At 40.2% G+C, this 22003-nt stretch overlaps 2 protein-coding genes across 2 annotated transcripts; one reads left to right on the top strand and one right to left on the bottom strand.

Annotated features, from left to right (window-relative positions):
* Nucleotides 1–112: 112 nt before the first annotated feature.
* Nucleotides 113–8822, top strand: ZUP1 (zinc finger containing ubiquitin peptidase 1). Its single transcript, XM_054279846.1, has 9 exons — nucleotides 113–407; nucleotides 1922–2038; nucleotides 2966–3075; nucleotides 3822–3990; nucleotides 5445–5633; nucleotides 5945–6113; nucleotides 6745–6896; nucleotides 7235–7455; nucleotides 8445–8822. The coding sequence occupies exons 1-9, from the start codon at nucleotides 113–115 to the stop codon at nucleotides 8490–8492; spliced, it is 1470 nt and encodes a 489-aa protein (XP_054135821.1). The 3' UTR covers nucleotides 8493–8822.
* A 1524-nt stretch (nucleotides 8823–10346) lies between these two features.
* Nucleotides 10347–21065, bottom strand: RWDD1 (RWD domain containing 1). Its single transcript, XM_054279567.1, has 7 exons — nucleotides 20935–21065; nucleotides 19186–19251; nucleotides 17838–17968; nucleotides 16745–16888; nucleotides 15666–15798; nucleotides 14489–14551; nucleotides 10347–12772 (listed from the first exon to the last, which is right to left on the bottom strand). The coding sequence occupies exons 1-7, from the start codon at nucleotides 21005–21007 to the stop codon at nucleotides 12660–12662; spliced, it is 723 nt and encodes a 240-aa protein (XP_054135542.1). The 5' UTR covers nucleotides 21008–21065; the 3' UTR covers nucleotides 10347–12659.
* Nucleotides 21066–22003: the final 938 nt, after the last annotated feature.

Below are 22003 nucleotides of genomic sequence, written 5' to 3' on the forward strand. Positions count from 1 at the left end.
CGGCTCGCTCCCGCCCCGGGCCGGGGAACGGCGCTTCCCAGCGGGAGGCGCGCGCGCGGGAAGGAAGGCGGTGAGGGAGGGCGGTGTCGGGGCCCGCGGCGCCGCTCCTGCCATGGTGCTGTGCGACGTGTGCGGCCGGGCCCTGCCCTCCGAGGCGGCGGCCGGGCGGCACCCGCGGCGCCCGTCCCTGTGCCGCCGCCAGCCCCGCTGCCCGCTCTGCGCCGCCGCCGTGGGCTGCGAGGAGCTCCGGCGGCACATGGACACGGCCCACCCGGAGCCGGGCCCGCCGGGCTCCCGCCGCCCCGGGGCGCCGGCCCAGTGCCCGTTCTGCGGGGAGGCGGCGGGGCGGGAGCTGGAGGAGCACGTCAGGGCGCGGCACGGGCACCTGCTGGGCGCCCCCGGCGCGGGTGAGCGACGCTGGGCAGGGACGGGACTCTCCGGGGATCGGGGAAGGGGAACCGGCCGGGGGATAAAGTTGGAGCAAAGGAAGTAGTTATGTGTTTAGGTAGTGTAGTTTAATGGACTAATTTAATTAGTTCATTCTGGGCGTGATCAGAATTTTATTTTGACTACCTGGACGAATGCTGGTAGTTAATTCAGAAACTTAAAGGTGACATCTCTGCTGGTGGGTAATACCCTTAGAAGACTAGCATTTGTGATGTAACAAGCTGCATATTCTGCCTAGATAAATGATGGTTAGGATGCAAAATGTGCCTGTACAGTCAAGCACACTGCATCATCTGTGATTAAAATGTTCTGCATAACACCCCCCCCCAAGAACACACCCACCGCACTCCCAGGTCTTAGCATTGAACAACATTTTACTTCCATGTGTGCAAATAATGCAGAGCTTGAATAATTTACTTGCCTGCATGCCAGTTTCTGCTTTAAAAATAGTTGTATTAAGGTGTTTTGGGTTTTTATGTATTTAGCACGTTTCAGGAAACTGTATTTTTCAGGGTTACGTTAAATACTTCTGGTGAATTTAGATGATTATACTACAAAGTTTTCCTCCAACCAGTCATAAACATTTAGTTGGGACAAAGGCCTTCCAGAAACTGCTAACACAGGTTATCAATTCTTGTGTTTTGTGAACCGAGGAAGGTGCAGATAAATCCTAGGGACTCGAGGAGAGCTGTAAAAAGGGAGTCAGGCACTTGTCTGTGGTTCCCAGTGACAGAACAACAGGCAGTGGGCACAAGTCAAAATATGAGGAATGCTATTTAAATGCAAGAACGCTTCTTTCTACTGTGAAAGTGGTTAAACACTAGAATATGTTCCTCTGGGGAGTTTGTGAAGAGTCTATACTTGGAATTATTAAAAAAATGACTGGGAAAAGCTGTGTGTAACTTAACCTATTTAATGTGACTGTTCTACCAGGGACTATATAATGTCCAGAAATCCTTTTGAATTTTACCTATACTACGTGGTACCCTCAATAATAATCCTAAAACTGCAGAAAGAACGTTTATTTGAGGAGATGTGGGAAGACCAACAAAATAAGAATGACAGCATGTTTTATTCTTTCAGGCCAACAACTGTCGTGTTATTATGTGAATGTTAAATTTTTCTGTTAGCAGAACACATCTTCTTACTAATGGTTTGATATTTCAGACTAAGCATTTCTTGACACAAATGTTGTCATAGGAAATTGTGATCTGTTATGAGGAATGAGGAAATGAGGAAAAACTTAATCAAAAGATGAAAAAGATGTCTTAAAATTTTCATGTATTTAGATACAAATTCTTAAGTGGTGAAGAGTAACAGCTGTTTAGAATTTGCTTCCTTTCACTGAGGAATTTCAGTGGCAACACAAACTTCATTACTGTGTATTTGTTTTAGATTGTATATCAGTTAGGAGATGATTCTAGCAGAGAACCACAGGAGTTGCATTAATCAAGAAACTGAATTTCTTTTTCAGACACAGGAAATGGTGAACAGCTGTATGAATGTCCTATGTGTAGTCTTACCTGTACAAACATTCAGATACTTGAAGAACATGTGGATTTACACTTAGAGGAACATAACTTTTCAGAAGGTATGTGAAAGGGCGCAGGCTTGATAATACTTGAAAGCATTTGCAGGTATTTGCACGTTGTGAAGAAGAGTGTAGAATCTCACATGAAATGTAAAAAAATATATTTCTGTCTTTAAAGGGAATTTGGATGCATGTATAGTGAAGTTACCATAGCTCAGGTCCCATCACTTGCCCACGTGCTCTACTTTATTACCAGGCTAATAAGGAAGTCTATGCATGGTTGCATGCATGATAGCCAAAGGGAAAACTTGGAGCAAAAAATGCTTAAGAGACAACAGTAATATATATCTTTTTTCCTAGCTCTATGGAAGGTTTACATAAGTGGAGTTACAGTGGCACGTTCCACTGTGATGAGAATTTATAGCTTATGAAAGCTTCATTTTTTTCTCAGTTTATTTCTGCAAATACTTTGCCGATTCATTAATCATAGCATTAAAGTAAAGAATCTAAATTAATTTTATTTTATAACATGGCTAAGAGAATCTTAGGGATTCCCTGTTCAGTTCTCCAATTGTAAAGTTTTGTCACTTCCTTGTGAGACTGCTAGCAATGGTCCTAGATGCTAATAAGTGGTATTAAAGGAGCTGAGACTTCTTGCTAATAGTGAAGTGAAACACAGTAAACAAAAACTGTCTTCTCAGTGCTGCAGGTTTGTGCATTATTTGCCAAGTAATTCCTCCAGTAACTGCATGAGCTTTGTCCAAGTCAAGAGTCTGAGTCTTGGTGGACTGAATGCTGTCAGTCCTGTTCAGCATTCATTGCTAATAGCTCAAAATAACGTGGGGTGCATCTCCTAAAATTAATGCCCAATTGTGTTTACATATGTCTGCTTAGAAAGGAATCTCTAAAAATTAAACAAATGATCCCTCAAAGCATCACTGCCCTCCTGACCAAGTCCCCTTACTTTGAAATGTTGTTCTGGGTTAGGTGGAGACATGAGAGATCTAGAACTGGCTCAGCAGCTCCAAACTGAAGAAGATGAACGACAGAGATCAGAAGAAGAGAAGCAAGAGAGAGAAGAATTTGAAAAGCTGCAGGTACACTCTTGTTTCTAAATTGTAAACTTGAAACCAGTTATGCCTTTAGAAGCTGAGTATCTTGGAATTGTAATGTCTGGAATGGCCTTGCCAGGTCAGACTGTGCAAGCCACACAGTCTGTGCTGAGGTAATGGTGCAGGGATGGGTTGGAAGCGAATTCAGTCTCTTGGCAATGCTGATCCTGGCAGAGTGCTGGACACAACAGCCTTGAGCTACTTGGCTTTACAGCTTTGAGTGGTGCTAGCTCAGGATGGGGCTGGCTGCTCCCTGTGCTTGCTGTTCTGCTCTCCCAAAACACCTGCTGCCTCTGCTCCAGCCAGCTCTTGTGCTCTGCCTTGCAGTGCAGCTTGGAGCATAGTCCTTGCCAGAGTGCCAAAGGCTCTGAGCATCCTGGCTGTCCTTTACTGGAATATCATCACCTGCTCCAGGTCCTGCCTCCCTCTGTCTCCCATCTCACAGCCCTGGTAACTCACTCCCACTCACACTACCGCCTTGCCAGACTGCCTCTGCCAATGGCTCTGACAAGAGGGAGCAGAGGGATGTGTCTGCTCTTCCAGGGGTGGCTTTCCTAGTCCCATATTCATGTTCAGGAATGAAGCTTGGTCTTCTCTAAAATAATTGTAATTCTGAAGTTTTTATGTCTCACATTTTTTCAAAGTTACTGATAGTGATTTTGAGAAACTGCATGGACAACAGATTAATTTTAAAAATGTGATTTAAATAATGTACATTCCATCTCTAACAGAGACAGTATGGCTTGGATAATTCTGGTGGCTTCAAGCAGCAATTTCTAAAGAATATGGAAAGAGAAGTTGATAGAGGAAGGATGCAGCCCTTTGAATATCATAAGAGAAAAGCTGACATGATGGAAAGTTTGGCTTCTGGTATAGATGATGGGAGGACCAAGACATCAGGTAAAGATCTGAAATTATACAACTAAAACTGTACTTCCTAGACCTTAGTTTGTATTGACCAAACCAGTCTTTAACAAAACATATAATTCATTGCTTAATATTGTCTGTGTCCTAGTTCTAAGCATAATTTTCTAGATCAATCCAAATTGTTACAGTCCTAAAATCCTAAATAAGGAAATTAAATCATATCTTGGTATATGTTTAATCTGTGTTCTAAACTTGCAGGCTGTTTTTCCTTTTTTTTTTTTTCTGTGGAACTTGGAACCAAGTGGTCTGGTTAAGGGCACAAGTAGATGTATTATATGTATCAGAAGATGCACATGTCTTATCACAAGCTGGTTACCCTTGACTCTGTGCTTGATTAGTGCTTAGTACTCATTGGTAGCTGTTCAAATTTGCAGCAGCTTTTTGTCTTGTGTTTCTGTTAATTGTTACATTGTGTAAGCTGGTTGCAGGTAAGCACAGTGTTCACCTGGTTACAAAGCCCAAGAGAGGACTGGGAGGAGTGGACATCTACTTGGTGCATCTTCTCTTAAATGTTTTATTGGTGGTGCAGAAACACAGGGCAGATGGGTCTCTGTGTCCCTTTCAAAGGCTCCCTTGTCTTTCTAAGACCACAATTCAATGGTCTTTGAGGCTATTGCTGGTGGTTCTGGCTTACAAAATATTCACTTGGTTCTTGACAGGTAAAATAAAATTTCTTCTGTGAAATGGGTTACATGGAAATAACACATTTAAAGTTTTTGTTCTTGGTAACAATTTAGATTTCTTAGAAAATAATTTGTGGAGACTATGGAGTAATTCTCTTCACAACAGCATGGCTATGAAAGGGCTTTGAGGATTTACATATATGAATTGGAGAGAGCATTCCCAAGCATATTTTTTCACGTAATGAAGGAGAACATGGAATATCCTATAAAAGTATTATTTCAAAATATTTGCAATGATTTTCAAGTTCTGTGCCATTTCTGCCGTTCCTTTTTTTTTTGTTTTTTTCCCCCTCGTAGTTTCTCCAGGAAAAGTAGCTTGGAGGGAATAAAAGGTAAAAATAAATAGTATGCATAAGTATTGCCATGTTTTTAAGATGATGTACTGGACGTGGCAGGGACATAGGAATGCTTTATTGGTAACATATTTTTTCTGTATCATTGTAATAGCTCCTTTGACTATCACAGTTCATAATTTAGTCCAAGATGTTTAATTTAAAATAATCATTGTGTAGCAACAGTGAAAAATTATATCTAGTTTTGAAAGCTTCATAGTACATAAACTCATTAAAGACCACTGAAATTAAATAGGAGCAATTTCAACTGCTTCTGTGATCTGGGCTCTAAATGTAATGAAGTTTTAAAATAAATTGTGTTAATCTGTATCTGTTCTAAGTTGGGGGAGGAATCTTCTGGTAAATTTAGTAGTACATTTTACAGATAAACTTCATATTTTGTCTTCTTTAGGAGTCATTGAAGCATTGTGCAAGTACTATCAGAGTGAGAACAAAGATGTGAGGCGTGTGTGGCTTTCAGCAGGAGTAGATCACTTCCACTCATCTTTGGGTGACAGAGGCTGGGGTTGTGGTTACAGGAATTTCCAAATGCTCCTTTCCTCACTGTTGCAAAATAGCTTCTACAATGACTGCCTGAGAGGTATTAAACAAAATGCTACTTGTTCCACGTACCTTGGATGACAACCTGCTGACTGATGTTTTGCCTTTTCATTTACACAGCAAGCCTTACAAGGTCAATGATACCTATTAAATGGTGGTTATTCCACTGGAACTTACTGTGGAAGAGTCAGAGGTGAATACTGGCAAGAAATGATGTGATTGAAGTTTTGACTTTAGTTTTTTTAGTGCCTCTTTGTAACATCAACTGCCTGTTAAAAAGAAGCTGAGTAGTTTTAATTAATAGACTGTTTCAGTCACTGTAACAACAATTCAAAAGCTTTTCTGTTCCAGATACCACACTAATTCCTAGTATCCCAAAGATACAGTCCATGATTGAAGATGCCTGGAGAGAAGGTTTTGATCCTCAGGGGGCATCTCACTTCAACAACAGATTACATGGTTCCAAAGCATGGATAGGAGCATGTGAAATTTATTCACTGTTAACCAGTCTCAGGATAAAGTAAATATTGCTTTTTGTTGTGGTTGTTATTATTAACTGCTGATTTAAGTCCTATAACTTTAAAGGTTAGAATTCCCATCTGTATGATGATGAGGCCACCTTAGTGACTAAATTTAACCATATATTAACAACCTTGATTTAATGCAGCACGAAGCTGTATAACTACTTACAGGTACATGTAATTATTTATAGGAGGTACATAAACTGAGTAACTGCTTAGATCATTGAGACTTGCTGCTGAATTATGCCACATATGCATAAATTAAAGCATTAATTAAAAACTTCATTTCTCTGAAAGTTTCTTCTCATAAAGAATCTGAATTTCAACTATTTTCTATGGCTTTTAATTGGATTCTATAGCATACATGTATAACATACAAAAAAATGTGACATTAATTTTTGCAAGTTTCCCAAGTTCTTGTTAGACTGGACAGAGTAGAGCACTTCTTTCTTATGTAATAAATTTTCCAGTTTGTGACAGTATATGTTTCATTGCTTTGTAATTATGTCCCTTACTCCTGTATTAAAAAATAAGAAAGCAATGGCCACTGGGTGCAGGAGGCAGGGACCCAGAGGTGAAAAGAAGCAGCCTGCTTGAAATTTTGTTGTTTTCATTCTCAATGTTTTGTAGGTGCCAAATCATTGACTTTCACAAACCCACTGGCCCTATGGGTACACACCCTCGCTTGTTTGAGTGGATTTTGCATTACTATTCTGCAGATAATGAAGGTGGTGCAAAGGTGGTGTGTACTTCCAAACCACCTATCTACTTGCAACATCAAGGTCAGTGTCAATGTGCTGCTTTCTTACTATTCTCTGTCTCTCTTTATATGTACTGCAGTTCAGAGCAGCATTTTTTAGTCCTTCTTTGTTGAATTGAAGGCCTGGTTTTATTTCCGGTAATTTTCCTATTTCATAAGAGCAACATTAAAGTTTGTGTTTTTATTGGATGGAAGAGCTGAATGTGATTGGGATTTCAGCCTTTTCACATGTACTGTTATAACTGTCTTCTTAAATTCTGAGTAATGCCTCCCTTGATCTGAAAAATCAGTCATAAGTTACAAGGTTGTAAATGGGATTTATGTGTTTCTAAACTACTGAAACTCTTGTTTTGATAATAGGTCACAGTCGTACTGTTGTTGGAATAGAGGAGAAGAAGAACAGAAGCTTATGTTTGCTACTGTTTGACCCAGGATGTTCTTCCCAACAAATGCAGAAACTGCTGAAACAAAACAGTGATGGAGCTGGTCTCAGACTACTTCGGAAATTTGTGGGTAGCCTGAAAGAAAAGCAATATCAGATAGTGGCTGTAGATGGGGTGCTCTCTTTGGAAGAGAAAGCTGTAAGTATCTCAGAAAACAGTTTCTGTTTGTGAAAATTTAAGACCATCTGCATCTCTTCTTTGAATGCATATGCATATATAGTTGCATGGTGAATTTTTTGCATCTTTTCACTTTCCTTGATCTTTTTCTCTCCTGCTTTCTGCTTATATAATCCCAGGATATCAAAACCAATAACATTTTACATATAAATGAATGCCACCTTGATGCAACTTCTAGGTCTTATATGAAGCTTTCAGCTGTTTGCAGATTTAAATTGGGCTTTTTAAAATTTTCTCTTTTCTTACAATGTTTTCTCCTAAATAACTGACTGTGAGCATGTAAGTTACTTACAAACACTCACAGTGCAAAATTATGTTCAGAGGTTTGAGCTGTTGAAATTATTATGAATCCTATCCATGTGTTTTACTTTGGGGCATTTTACCTTTTTTAAGACCTTAGAAGTTTTCAGCAGATTGTCAAATGTTGTTTTTGTTTCTTAAGCTTTTTCTTTCCTACACTAACAAATTAATTCTGTGGTGTCATATCAGCACTGTTCAGCATGTTCAAGCTTCAGGACACACTTTTATTTAAACAGTGAAATAACTGGCAACTGAATCACTTGCTCAGCTATATTTAATGTGTATGTTGAAATGAGGTATTGTCTTAAGTGTTTTCTGGCCCTGAACATGTCAGAAGTAAGAGTGAAAAATGACCATCTCTCCTCATACTGGAAAAAAAGCCTTAAAATTCAGGACACGGTGTAAAAAAGGTGTTGTTTGGGATTTGGTGAGGGTGGTGGTGTTCATTTGGTTTTGGTTTGCTACTTTTTTCTTCTTTTCAAAAATTTGTTTTATATTAAAAAATATCAGTTGTTTAGAGTGTTGTCATGGAAGCTCCTGTTTAAGTGAGATGGAACATAACCCCTAACACTCGTTAAGAAGAAGCACTTTAAAGTGCTGGTTTTGTTCATTAAAGTATTTTCTTTTCCTCTCTCCCCACCTATTTTTAGGCTCGCTGCCGTGCTTCTCAGGTCTTAACATCAGAGAAGATTCCTTAAAGGATACCTTTGTAACCTGCTTCTGGAACTTGCTGGGTGCAAAACATTAAACTTCTGGACTGTGACCTTAACCCAACAATTTTTAGACTTAAACTGTGTCTCCATAAATGCGCCAGAGCTGTGGGAAAGCACAACACTGGAGTAAACCTGTAGTTTTTGTGTTCAGTCAAAACTCTGGCATCCTGATACAAATGTAACTGTGAAGTATACTGGTCCTTGTCTCACTAAAAAATGTTATTTTCTTAGTTGCTTAGAATTAGCAACACCTACTGTCTTGTAACAAATTATGCACTGTTGGTAATCAGCAGTGGATAAAGATACTATGGAACTCCTTCATTGGAGTCCCTGTCATGGTTTACCTCTGTAAATGTGTTTATGCTGCCACTGTGACCAGTCCTCTGTTTCTTTACAATTCAGTCTGTTGCACCAGGGATTAATTTACCAGTAAAGTTCTTTTCAATTAGCTGGCTTCTCTAGATGTATCACTTGAATATATGTGCTTAAGGAGGTGGATCAGTGTTGGCATTGGCTAAGAGGTCTAACAAAGCAGTGTCAGTGTCCAAAATAGTGTGTATGTGCTTTAGGTGCTGTGCAAGACAATTCTTTGGGGTAGAAGAAGAAAATATTCCTTTTCTACCATGAATTAATAAAATTAATATATTTTTTAAAAGTGTTTATTCTATTTTCACTTCATCCCTTTTTTTTTTTTAATTTCTAATTTTTCTGTGTTTTATAACGTATATCCCAAAAGGACACTGCCTTTTGACCAGTGCCTCTGTTGTGTGGTGTTAATGCCATTTAAGAGACTGGAGCTGTCTGCTGAAACAAGTGTCTTGGGTGTTTGAGGCATTTTACTGTACCTAGGATGTGCTGCTCTGGTTGAATGTGAGAGCCCTGCCCCTCCAGGAGGGAGCTGAGGGCTGGGAGGGATGGTGGAATGTGTTGCAGAGGTAGTACAGAGTGCTTTTGCTTTACCAGCTTTACCATCATGCATCCACCTATTGTAATTGGAGTTTAGATACATCCCTTTCATTTAGACTGCCTTCTATGCTGACAACCAAATACAGGTGTAAGAGCCTTAACTGCTTTCTCTCATGTTTCTCATGTGCTTTGGCAATAGGAACTTGTCATTTTTGGAAGCAGTGAAACATGTGAACATGGACAGATATTACAGTCCATAAGTCATTGATTTTTTTCTGAAATATGTGTAAAATTTTAAAAAATAGTTATGAAAATGCATTCATTCAGTAGGTATGTAGAAGTGGTCTTTAAGCTGTGAAAGGTTTAAATGCTTAGGACACTAGAGGGGCTCAGACTAGGGAAGAGAGTTCCTGGGAATTGAGGGACTATCAGCTCCATGTTAGCCCTGGTCTGTGATGCAGATGTCAAACAAATGGAAGGACAGAAAGAAAAGGAGAGATGCCAATAACGCAATCATAATTTGGATGCAAAACCCTAGGCTTTGCAGCATGCTTGAGATTTTACCCATGGCATTTTGATGTGGTAGGCACCATCCTCTGAATTTTAACAGCTCTGGCACCAACTATTCAAAACACTCAGCCTGTTCAAAACTAAATTGACTCTGGTGAAGGTGCAGTGTTGCAACTCACTGTTGCCTCCATGCATTACAGTGCATGCTTTGGACTGAGGCAGGTAAAAACAATATACAAGAAAGGCTGTCAGCACCAGGATTTTAAATTACTGTAATTCTGTCAAAGTTCATAAATGGGGTTTTATTCAGCTAATATTAATTAGTTTTCAGTTTAATCCAAAGTAGATAAGCAAATTCAAATATTCCGGCTAAAAAACCCTTCTCTCTGTTCACTTTAGCAAACTAACATACACAGAGCCAAGTTTATTCTCAGTCAAATTCCCTTTTTATTTCAGATGTTAATTGCTAACAAAGCTAAACAAATCTGCAGTTCAGACTGAGTCGCTACAACTTCTTCCAAGGACCTGGAGGAGCAGATTTTATGCTATTTCTTTGTCACTTCAATCCTTATTTCCTCTGCTTTGAAATATAACAGCAAAAACACATTTTCACATTTTAACTTGTTTTACATAATTTTAACATTTTTTAAGCTATACATTCTCTGCATGAAAACCAATAAATATGTTAGTGTGAAAACAGATTAGAAAATTTCATTCTTCTAGAAATATAATTCATGAGAAACTTTCTTTCATATGTAAATGACTTATCAGTGATCCACTTGGAAAATTTTCTGATTATCACATTTGCACAGACTACACAGGATTCTTGGATTTGGTCCAAATTTAGAGAGCTCCAATTCACTTCTTTTATGAAAAAAGAGCAGTTTTAAACATACATAGCTAGAAATGGAAAGCAGCCTTAGGAATTAAATGGGGTTTTATGCAGCTGAGTTGAGACATACCAGAAATAATAAGTTCAGTGCTGAAGAGCATTTTTAAAGCATCCTAGCAATTACCCAGGAAGCTGGATGTAGTAACTATGAAGCTTTCAATCCAACTGTTTCTTTGGAAAAGACAAGATTTAATATCACATTAGCTCACAACTTTTTAATGTATCTGGTAACTCTGTTGGAGCACAGATCTTGCTTATTGCTTTGAAACATAAAACATCGTTGAGACCTAGATGCTTATCTAGAGTTCTTAGTAGCCAAAATTAAAAAGATCAAAGGGACAACAGTAGGAACAAAGGCACATGGTTAATTTATAAAAGTATTTACAGGGTACTTGAACACTTATTTCTATCTACTAGAAATTCATTTACCTTGAATGGAAAAAAAGGAAAAAAAAAAGCTTAAAGGAGGTCATCCTAAACAGATGTTCTCGAGCAATATGAGTCGAGAATCTTATAACCATTAAATTAATTCCATAATTAAACTTCTCATCTTGACTATGGAATTTTCAAACACTAAAATTCATAAATTTATTATTCCTCTAAGCAATGTGATACTTTAGTGCAACCCTCTTCAAAGATTGAAGCTGGCACAGTTAAGGCAGTCTACTAACAGTGTTTAAAATTCAGCACACAGTGTTTAATCATTGAGGTGCCTGTCTCTCTGTTTGGAAAGCTGTCTTTTGACACCATCATCCTTCTAGCACTGCAGTTTCAAACACAGCATGTTTAAACACTGCAGTTCTTGCAATTTGGGCTTTTTGGAGGTGGTAAGGGAGGAGTCCAACAGCTGTTAGCTCCAGAAACAACTCTGAAGGATGGGCAACATCCCCAAGTTGATGCGTAGCTTTACTGCATTCTGCGCTAACCTTCACAGGCTGCCAACACAATGCTTCTAAAACGACACCAGTTACATTCAAACCTGTAGAGCACTCTGTAAACCCTGCTGCTGTAATGTGCACTCCACTCATAGTGTTTCAATACAGTCTGCTGCCAAAAGCAAACTCATTTTCCTAACGTGGGTTTTGATTTTTCATAAAAATTAATTGAGGCACACATTCAAAAAAACCCAAACCATCTCTGAATAAGCCAACCAAACTTCAAGAGGCTTCACATTCTGATTCTTTTTTTCCCCTACTGACCTGAACTCACCATTTTGAAAATATTATTCATGACTATAGCAAAAAATTTCATTCTAATTGTAGGGAAATTGTTTCCACTAGACTTTAATAAGGCTATAACAACAAAGGTGACTAGTGCTGTCTATCTACAGCTGATAAATTGGGGCACCAGAACTGACTTGAATTATTAAAAAATTCCACAGGAGGAACAATAAATAAATAACTGCATAGTATGTGATCCCTTTTATTCACCAAAGCTGCCCATGTTTACCCCAGGTGGAAGACAGCAGAAAAGCTGCTCAGTATTCAGATGCAGGTGTGTTTAGTGCTTGCTGTAACATCTTTCCATCTTGCATGTTGCCACATTTCTTCAAATGACAATTACAGAAGTAGGGAGAAAAAAAATTAGAGAAAATAGAAAAGTGTTTTCAGACAGATCAATATTTCTCAAATTTTTCATTTCAAATATTAAAGTAAATTTATTTATAGTGAAAGTCATCAGAAGACCATTCTCCTGGATTTAAAATGTTGGTTTTTCTTTGGAAAAAAAATTAGGAAAAAAGAAAAACAATACACATTACTAAAACCACAGATGCTGTGGCTTTCCTGCCTGCCCCTCTCTCCTTACATATGTCCATACTGATGACAGAATCAGTTCAAATAAGTCTAATCACTATCTAAATTAACAGGGTTGTAGTCAGGGTCATCCTCTTCATCCTCCAACTCTAAATCATCCATTTCTTGGAATAAAGATTCATCAACCTCCACATTGTTTCCAGCTGTAAGGAATAGAAAGATACTTTAATTTCATGCAACAAGGAAAACATTAACAACAAAACATACAAGATTTTTTCGTATTAGCTCTTCAATGTAGGTAGCTGCTAACTTACTTGGCTTTTATACATCAAAGAGATGTAAAAAAGTAAATGCCACAGTTTATCTTTCTAGAGCTGAAGTTTTTTTTTTCTTTGTATCAAAATCCAGTCAAGAGAAATGTCACACAGAACTTCAGAATTCATTGGGAGCAGGAAATTAACATTTACATTTGCCAGAAGCAGAGATTCTTTCTCCCCAGGACAACCAAAGCAGGAGCTCAGGACCTCACAGCTGGAATAATTACTACCATCCTAGTGAGATAAACGCATAGGGTTCATAAAAAATTCCTTACACACCATATACTGACATGCATTCCTCTGCTTTCAGATTCAAATTTTAGAAGCAAGATGAAGCTTTAGCTACTTTCACATTTTCTTCTGAAAGAGATGCTGCTGACCTAAGGATAAAACTCGAGGACTGCTATTTTATTTTTATGCATCAACAGCGACATCTTCTGGTCACCAAATAAAGTTTCTATTATTTCACTGGGCTTGAAGGCACTTATACAAGATAATGCCATTATCCTCTGAAAATTAGTAGTACATGCTACCGTAATATTAAAACAAATTTAGTAACCTGTTGCATCTATGACAGAATGCAAGCAGCAATAAGAATGGGAGTTTTAATCACCAGTACCAACAGGATTACAAATTAATACATTAATCTCAAATCATCTGGGCACAGAGCCCAGGTAGAGGTCTGTTCCTCCCTTGAGGCAGCCAAATGTGCCATCAACAAACCATCTTCAATTTAGGTATTTTGTAGGAAGACAAGATTAAATTATTCCCTGCTAAAGAAACTAAACTTCCCCATAACTACCATTTCAAGTTTATACTCATTGACATTCATCAACTTGTTTTAAATTGTTACTTGCAGAGAAGAATCTTGACCCTCTTCTGCCTGTGTTTTGTGATACCAGTAGATAATGCAGCTGCATTAAAGAACTGTCTTACCTCAAAACTCGGGTATTTTAAACTAGGATACTAAAAAATGGTACAGCAAATTAAACAGGTATGTTACTGTGAGTATGTATGCTTTTATGTGCTTTATCTCCAACTGGTTTTCTGGCCCAGGCTTACAAAATTTTCATCTGGCACCAGGTCAGTATTTTAGGTAAGGTAAGAGGCCCATCTGCAGAAACCATGAAAAAGAACTGGGTTGCACAGAAGGCAGTAACATTTATTTTGACCTGCAAGATGTTTACTATTGGTATTGAGGTTCAGAGAAAAGATGACAAAAGTTCAAGACCTATGCTTGAAGCCAGGCAAGGCTGGCTATTAGAAAAACAAAAATCAGGGCTGAGTTGGGTTTTTTTTATTTTGTTGCTGCTTTGCTTTTTTTTTTTCTTTTTTTTTCTGTTTTGCTCTCAGTCCAATCATTTAAATAGAAGCAATGTAAGTAAGATCACCTCAAGCACAAGGCTGCAAATAAACACACTTTATCATCTTGAAAGGGTTTTGGTTTTGGGAAAAGTTAAAATTCTGTTCACTCTGCAAAACAGTACTTCTCAGGGATTCTGATCTAAGTTGTTAAGTCAGAAATACAACACAGATTTTGCTTAGGAATTTTGACCTTTTTAAGCCACTGATTTTCAGTAGTAGAATCAAATAGGAATTTACCTTCCTCCAAGAACTGGATGTCAGAGGTGTCGAGGTTGTGATCCATTTCAAACAGCTGTTTACCTAGAAATAAAATAAAAAACAATATATAAGCAAGTACAGTTCTGAAGCAACTCTCAACCCAAGGCAACAATTAGTCAGCATGTGTATTTTAGTCTTTTCAAAACAACCAATTCTAGCAGCCTTTTCTGCTTTTAACTGCTCATTTCTGTAAGCTCCCCATTCTGGTTTTTTTTTTTCATTCATCCAGGATTCATCCATGCCAACAAGTGAAATGGGTCACTGTAATGTTATTAAGAGTTTAATAATGGGAGGCAGCAAAAATTTACACTCCACAGCCTATGTTCAGTCCTCATTCCTTTAGTCTTCATCTTGCATTCCACAAGAAATCCTCTGTGGGAACTGGGAAGGAAATCAGCTGACTCCTCCACCTTTTTTCACAAATTCTCCCATTCAAAAAGGAACCTGGATCTACACAATCACCAGCTCCTACACACACACACACACACATAGCTGTGAAGGCAACATCACAGAAGAGTGAAGTTTTTCTGACTAGGAGGGACAGGAAGAAAAGCTCAGGACTCTTTCCACATAAATCATCTGTCCTCCATCTACATTGCTCATGCAAGCTTCCACAAGCAAGACTGCTTGGTGTCCATGGCAATACTGGAATCACACTAATGACATCCAAGAATAAGCTTGATTTTGGTTTTCTAAAGGGAAACTTTCACAAACTACATTTGTATAGAGAAAAACAGACACCACATACGAACAATACTTTAAAGAACAGGAAAACTAGAAGCCTGATTTCTGTTATCTCATCTTTGCAGATTCCCACGTGCATACCCTTCAGAGAGAAATCAAGCATGTTCCCTGTCCTGTGCTGCTTTTTATGAAACTTAATACCATTAAAATTTCCACCTGTCAAATTTCATCAAAACTAGTCAGAAGTGAGGAGAAAACAGAACAGTGATACAGCATGACCACATTGGTTATGTTTTTTCAGTTAATCAGGTCAAAAGTAGATCCAGCATCACAAGAGAACCAGTTCAAAGCTAAGCCATGCAGACTATGGAGCAGGATGCTAAGACCTATCATCAGTGTAAAAATTACTTTTAGACTTGTCATTATAGGCTGATAGTATTGCAAAAATTTCACAACCAGTATTAAAACATACCACTTAGCTTATTTTTGCCCGCTTGTTCTTCTTCTTTCATCTTTTTCCTTTTTATTTCTAGAAGCTCTGCATCAAACTTGGCTTTCCAATTAAGGAAATTCTCAATGGTAACAGGAGTGCCATGAAAACGTTGCTGGAAGAACAGAAAACAAGGCTGCAAACACAACTTGCAAAGCTACAGGTGAAGATAAGCATTCTCTTAATTATTTAAATTACAGGAACACTGCTTGCTGGAAAGCATTCTGAGAAATTAATCCTAATCCTGAGAGTGTATAAAGAACACATTCTTGTGGGTTTTGTCATGGGAGTCTCTCCATAGAGAACTATACTGAGGTGAAAACTCTCATGGAAGAACCCTGCATACTCCTCTTGGACCTAGAGTGCAATAGTTCACAACTCCCCACTAATGTAGTGCATTTATAAGTAGGCAGCACTTCTTATCAACCCTTAAGTGCAATCTACACTTGCTGAAACACAAAAAAAAAAAAGATTCTTTTTTATCAGAAATTTCTTTGCCAATTTTCAGAAATATAGAGCCTTCCAAGTCCCATCACCCTCCAGCTATTTCTCAGAAAGAGAGTGAAGACTCATCAGTTGGATTTATCACAGCACAATCCACAAACGGTGAAACTATTCTACAGGAGGGCAAACCAGTACTGAAGATTGGTCCCATTGCTTCCACCTTACCCACTCAGTCTACCAAGGCAGACAGCCTTCCTCAAATCAGAGAGCCCATGTGCAGCATGACATATTCTAGTCTTTTTTGCTCCCCATTCCCTCTTGCTTCCCCTTCTTCCAGCAAAAAACTGTCTACAGCAAATCCAATTTCATTTGGGAAAAATCCCTTAGGAAGTAATGCTAGAAGGGACTGTGAACATGCAGTTAGACTCTAAAAAGACTGCTTAAGAAAAAGGGGGAAAAAAAGAACACTTAAGTTCATTAAACATTCTATGTTTCAATTAAATAATCTTTAGAATAGCTGTTCCTTTCCCACTGCAACTGAGAACTGCTCCTGCATCAAACCAATGCATTTTAAAGAAGCTGGAAGTCTTTTTCATTGAAGACATTATTTTACATACCTTCTCTTCTTCCTCTGCCTCTCTTTCTTTCTGTTTCTTCTCTTCTTCTCTTCGCGTTTTTATTTGATCCACTATTTCATTTAATTTCTCCTGTACTGCTGAGACTAGAGTGAAGATCATTACCATTCCTAAATTTTCTTCTGCCTACAATACAAAGAAGAAAACTTCAAACAAAAGAACCTGAATGCATAAATATGTTTATAGAAAGCAGGATGTTGTGCAAATGCAGAGGGCGCAGCTCACACATTCTGCGCAGCTCACCAGTCTCAAAAGCTTGCTGTAAAATCCAAATTCAACCAGCCAGTTAATCCAGTCAGTTATCCCCAAATGGGTGTGCAGCAAAACACAAAGACTAATGTTAATCATTATACATATCTTCTGAAAGGCTTTTTCATGAATAAACCAAAACCTACAGTAGAAACACAACTCTAAAATTTGAATATCATAAATCATAAGAGACAAGTCACTCAGAACCTTTCTTCTCTTGGAACAGTTTACTCCTTAATTCTATTACATGCTTCTTTGAAGTGAGACACTTCATATTATGCCATATAACATATTATGGCAATTTTAAGGCAGTGAGGACTTGCCGGAAATCCCTGAAACTAAAGAAGTGATTCCTTTTTTTTTTACTTCACAATGCACTCTCAGTGATCCTAAAGGTTGATGAGATCCACCCTCCGAACAGTTATGCTATCAAAAAGAATCAAGAATCAATGTGGCATTTTTTAGTATTTCCAAATGAAATTGAGATGGTTTATTTTCACAATTTTTATACATATATATATATATATACATATATATTTACACACACACAGTTAAACATATTCACCTTAAGCTGGAAGTGGAAAAGAGGGGAAGCCCTAGTGCACTTCCATTTTATTATTCTACATTATTGCACACACTGAATTAGCCCTATATCTCACCTCAATGATGTCATTCACCAAACTCAAACCACAAAGTAAGTCTCTATAGTAGGGAACAAGTTTCAGATCATTAGTAGATACCTCTGAAAACAACTGATTTGAGAGAGAAAATCTAGCCCATGTGTGAAGTGGTATCAAGCTGTAGCAAGACAGTCTGTCTTTCTTACCTGCTGCTCTAGCAGTTTTATTATGTCCATGACATCATTATCATCAAGATTCTCCTGTGAGACAATTTCATATAGTGGAGTTTCATCGGGGTATTTTTCTCTATAGGTAAATTTAAGGGTAGTTTGGACAGCTACAAGATAAAGAAACACATATTCTTATGGTGATAACTCTGTATAACTTTAATGGTACGTTTTCCTACTGCATCAACAGCCTACAGACTATAGAATATAAAATATTCTTGCCTCTAAGGAACAGTCTTCTTACACAGATGTTAAAACAATATGAACAGATTTAAACATAACCCAAGAGTTCGAAGAAATTAAGATGATAAAGTTTATACTTGCACCAACTATTAAAACCTATTCATGTCTGAAAGGTCTTTAGGAAGACTGAAAAACCTTCTGTGCTATGACAGGTACTACAGAAGTAATCTCCCTCAGAATCTACCTGAAGCTGGAAAACAGCAAGAGTCGTAATAACAGAACTAGAGAAAATCTCAGCATATTAACACCTCAGGTTCTGTGTGCCTGGGTGAAATATCAACCTCTATGTTGGGTTCCAGGGCTCCACACTGTGGACAAACACACTATGTCCAGTGGAAGTTATTAAGTAGAGAACTGCCTAAGAAAAACGCATTCAATCTGAAGCTGCTCAGAGCCAGGCTAACATGGAAACAAGGCAAAAGAGAACGAAGTTCCTTTTACGCATCCTCCCAGAACACCAAGGAGAAGCTTTCCCTTAGTTCCAGACTCACAGTTCTCGGCAGCACAGCAGTCTGTGCAACAAAGACTCTAAGCAGGGCTTGCTCCTTTAAACTAAGTAAGGCAGCACCAGTTTATTCCTTCTGTTATAGCATCCAGAACAGCAGCTTTCAAACTTGCTTGGAGTAAGGCTTGCTTACAATATGCCCACGCAATTGTTGGCACTCAAAAAATACACAGGGACTTGGGACCCACAGCCTTCTGCTCTGGAACTGCTCCTTAAGGGCTGCACATTCACAGCACACAGACTCAACTCTCCCACGTAGCTGGCACACACACAGTTGCCAGATAACAAATCCCCTCACTACATGTCTGTAAGCCACTGGAAGGATGATGACAACCCATGCTTTTTGAAGTTATACTACAAAGCCTTTGAGATTCAGCAGAAAACAGTCCTACAGTGACAGCATAACATTTCTGCAAACTGAACAAGGATCACCCAAATCCCTCAACTATATTTGCAAGGGAATGTTTGGTGTACCAGGCCCCTACAAGGATCTAAGTGGAGGTATACAGAGCTGTCGGTGATAGAATTAGATTTAAACATATACAGGAGAAGTTTCTGAGTAAGACATGATCAACTTACTTTCATCATTTTCTCCAGCTTCAGATGTCACAGTGATTGTGAAAGTTGTTGGCTTTTCTGACAGTACTGTTCAAAGGAAAAAAGCAAGAGTCAGGGAGAGTCCTTAAATCAATTACTCCTTCACATCAGTGAAACTGACCTTCTTAAAAGACTTATAAAGAAAGTAAGGTCTTGATACAGTGTTAAGGGACTTTTAAACTTATTAAGGTAATACTTTTCAATTAACAGCTATTTTCCATATGATGTGATGCCTGGAGTCTCTCTGAATGAGACCATACATCATCAAACAATACCAAAGGGTTTCATTTTTGGAAAACTTTCTCTTCTGGAGGTTTCAGTTCCAAAAAGGGCAAATCAAATCAAACGACTTCTGGTAGTACACTGACTGCATGCAGAAAGCTACCAAAGCTGATTTGCTTCACTGCACTAAATGTGCCTGATGAGCATCCAGTGCACTCTTGACCATGGACTATTTTTACAGTATGTCTGCACCTATATTTAAAACAGCTTAATGCAAGAAATGCTACTGACCAAGCAATGTACTAGAATGAAAGCGTGTGAATCAGGCAGCTAGAAGACAGACAACACAACATAGTAAGAGCTGTGACCTGCATTTCTCCCAGGCTAAAAACCTCATTGCACAATTGTGGATTGCAGACCACATACTCATGTAAGAGGTGCTCTGCATCTCTGTTACAAGCTATGCCCAAATTAGTGTACATGCTCTCAAAGTATCAACTGAGTTTTTGCCTAATTGCTAATGTACTACTACGATCTTTATTCCCTCTCCTCTCTTGGGCATAAAAGCATGAGTGAACAATAACTCTGAGTAAGCATCAGAGTAAAGGCTGTATAAAAGAACATGACTTCCATATCAGTATCAGATATCCAGCATCCCCAACTATCAGAGATCAATTTATATACCTTTACATAATCTTTAAAATAAAACCGAAGACCTGAATAGATTTTCAGATTGAAGCAATAGGCAATTGTACTGGGCAAACGTTTGTGTGATGAAGTTACTGCCAACTAAGATGCTGTGGAACTCTAGGCAGAGTAGACACTGTGCAGGAAGGAAACAGAAAATTCCCAGATTTTTCCACTGTTAATATTCTTTGGATACAGAATGCCAAAAATCATGTTGGATTAGGCAGCATTTCGATACTCCTGATTGCTTGATGGTAAATTGAAAATCCTGAAAAACTGATGAACCAACGTATCCACAACATGAAAGTTCCAACAGTATAACATGCTGCACCAGGGAATTAAAGCTTGCCCTTTTTTTTCACCTGTAACGAGGTAAGGCAGGTACTGGCAATACATTTACAGAGGAAACAGCACCTTTAAGCACCCCAAAACATCCCATGCCTCACGACCGCAACAAGCTTGCTACCGGATAGGAAAGCCGCTCGGCACACAAACCAATTCCCAGGGCTGCATCTTTTGAAAGGCTTCTCCGAAGAGCATCCTTCCAGCGCCGGGGACCGGCTTGCCCACGCCGGGCTGGCTGCTGTGGCACGGCGCTGAACGCGGCAGGGGCAGCGCCCACGGCCCGGGCCACAGGGGCCATCGAGCGCTTTGCTCTTCCCGGCCGGGGAAAGCGAGTCAACATCCCGAGCGCCCACCCGAGCCGAGCCGAGCAGAGCCGCGCCGCTCGGAACCCCCGCGGGACGTGCGGCAGCCCCGCCGCGGCCTCCCGCTCCTCCCCCAGACGCCGGCTGCCGGCGCGGCCCCGGCACGGCCCCGCACCCGTGAACGAGTCCGGGTAGATGGACTCCAGCGCCTCCAGCTCGTTGCGCTGCTCCTCGCTGTAGTCGGTCATCGTGGCCCGCCGCCCACGGCCATGGGCCGCCCGCACCGCGACGCCGCCGCCTCCCCCGCCCGCGCCTGCGTTGTCCCGGCCCCGTCCCGGCCCTTCCTAGCATGCCTCGCGCTCGCGGTAGGCGGGAATGCCGCCTCTGGGCTGGGCTGGGCCGGGCTGGGCCGCACCGACGGAGGGAGGGAGGCGGCGCCGCTGCCATGGCGGGAGGCCGCGCACGGGGTGCCGGCCCGGCTGGTCCTCGGTGCCCGCACAGCCGCGGTGCCCTCACAGCCGCGGTGCCCTCAGCTCCAACCGCGGTGCTCGGTCAGCTCCAGCGTTCTGCTCCGGGCATGATGGAGCGTACCTGGCGTGCGGGAGGGATCCTGCTGGATCCCAGCCCGCTCTGCTTCCCCGCCCCTCCCGGGAGCGGCGGCCTTGGCAGAGCTGAGGTCCGCAGTGCCTGTGTTGCACAGCCTAGTGATGGTACGGTTCACTCTTGGACGTTCCTGCCTTGAAAATTTACAAGGATCATCAAACTGAAGGGGATTCAAATGCGATGCTCTAGGGAGTGCGAAAGGGTGCCGTGAAGGCAGCTGAATGCCATTTCTGCCAGAAATTGGAAGTTTATTAGATGCAGATGGTGATTTGCGCCTTGAAGTTAAACAGCGCCTGCAAACTTCCCAGGAAACGTTCTCCGTGATTTCAGGAGTCTCGTCACATCGGCAGCATTGCCACGATGTGTGTGCAGAGCAGGAGTCGCCAAGGCTAACGATACTGCGAGCTGCCGTGCTTTGGGGTTACCTGCCAGAATGGATTTAAGACTGACAAGCGTTAAACAACAGCAGACCCTGATGGGTATGTGGTACACAGAGTAGATGTAAGGTGCATCCCTTTCCTGGCCCCGTGGCTGGCAATTTTCCAACAGACACATTTTATAAGCCCAGGGTTTCCAGAAGAATAATTTTCAAGTGAGCAAACTGGAATTCTAAGTGGGTTTTTGGGTAAGATGACTCCTTT

Source organism: Melozone crissalis, unplaced genomic scaffold, assembly GCF_028551555.1.
Source record: "Melozone crissalis strain CALT ecotype California unplaced genomic scaffold, PUWL_Pcris_2 ptg000027l_1, whole genome shotgun sequence".
Classification (NCBI taxonomy): domain Eukaryota; kingdom Metazoa; phylum Chordata; class Aves; order Passeriformes; family Passerellidae; genus Melozone; species Melozone crissalis.

Coding starts and splice junctions, on each gene's coding strand:
- ZUP1 (XM_054279846.1), top strand. CDS start 113: ATGGTGCTGTGCGACGTGTGCGGCCGGGCCCTGCCCTCCGAGGCGGCG. Junction 3,076..3,821: donor AAGAATTTGAAAAGCTGCAG/GTACACTCTTGT, acceptor CATCTCTAACAG/AGACAGTATGGCTTGGATAA. Junction 6,897..7,234: donor TATCTACTTGCAACATCAAG/GTCAGTGTCAAT, acceptor TTTTGATAATAG/GTCACAGTCGTACTGTTGTT.
- RWDD1 (XM_054279567.1), bottom strand. CDS start 21,007: ATGACCGACTACAGCGAGGAGCAGCGCAACGAGCTGGAGGCGCTGGAG. Junction 19,252..20,934: donor CTACCCGGACTCGTTCACGG/GTGCGGGGCCGT, acceptor TCCTTTGAACAG/TACTGTCAGAAAAGCCAACA. Junction 12,773..14,488: donor CATCCAGTTCTTGGAGGAAG/GTAAATTCCTAT, acceptor TATTCCTTACAG/CTGGAAACAATGTGGAGGTT.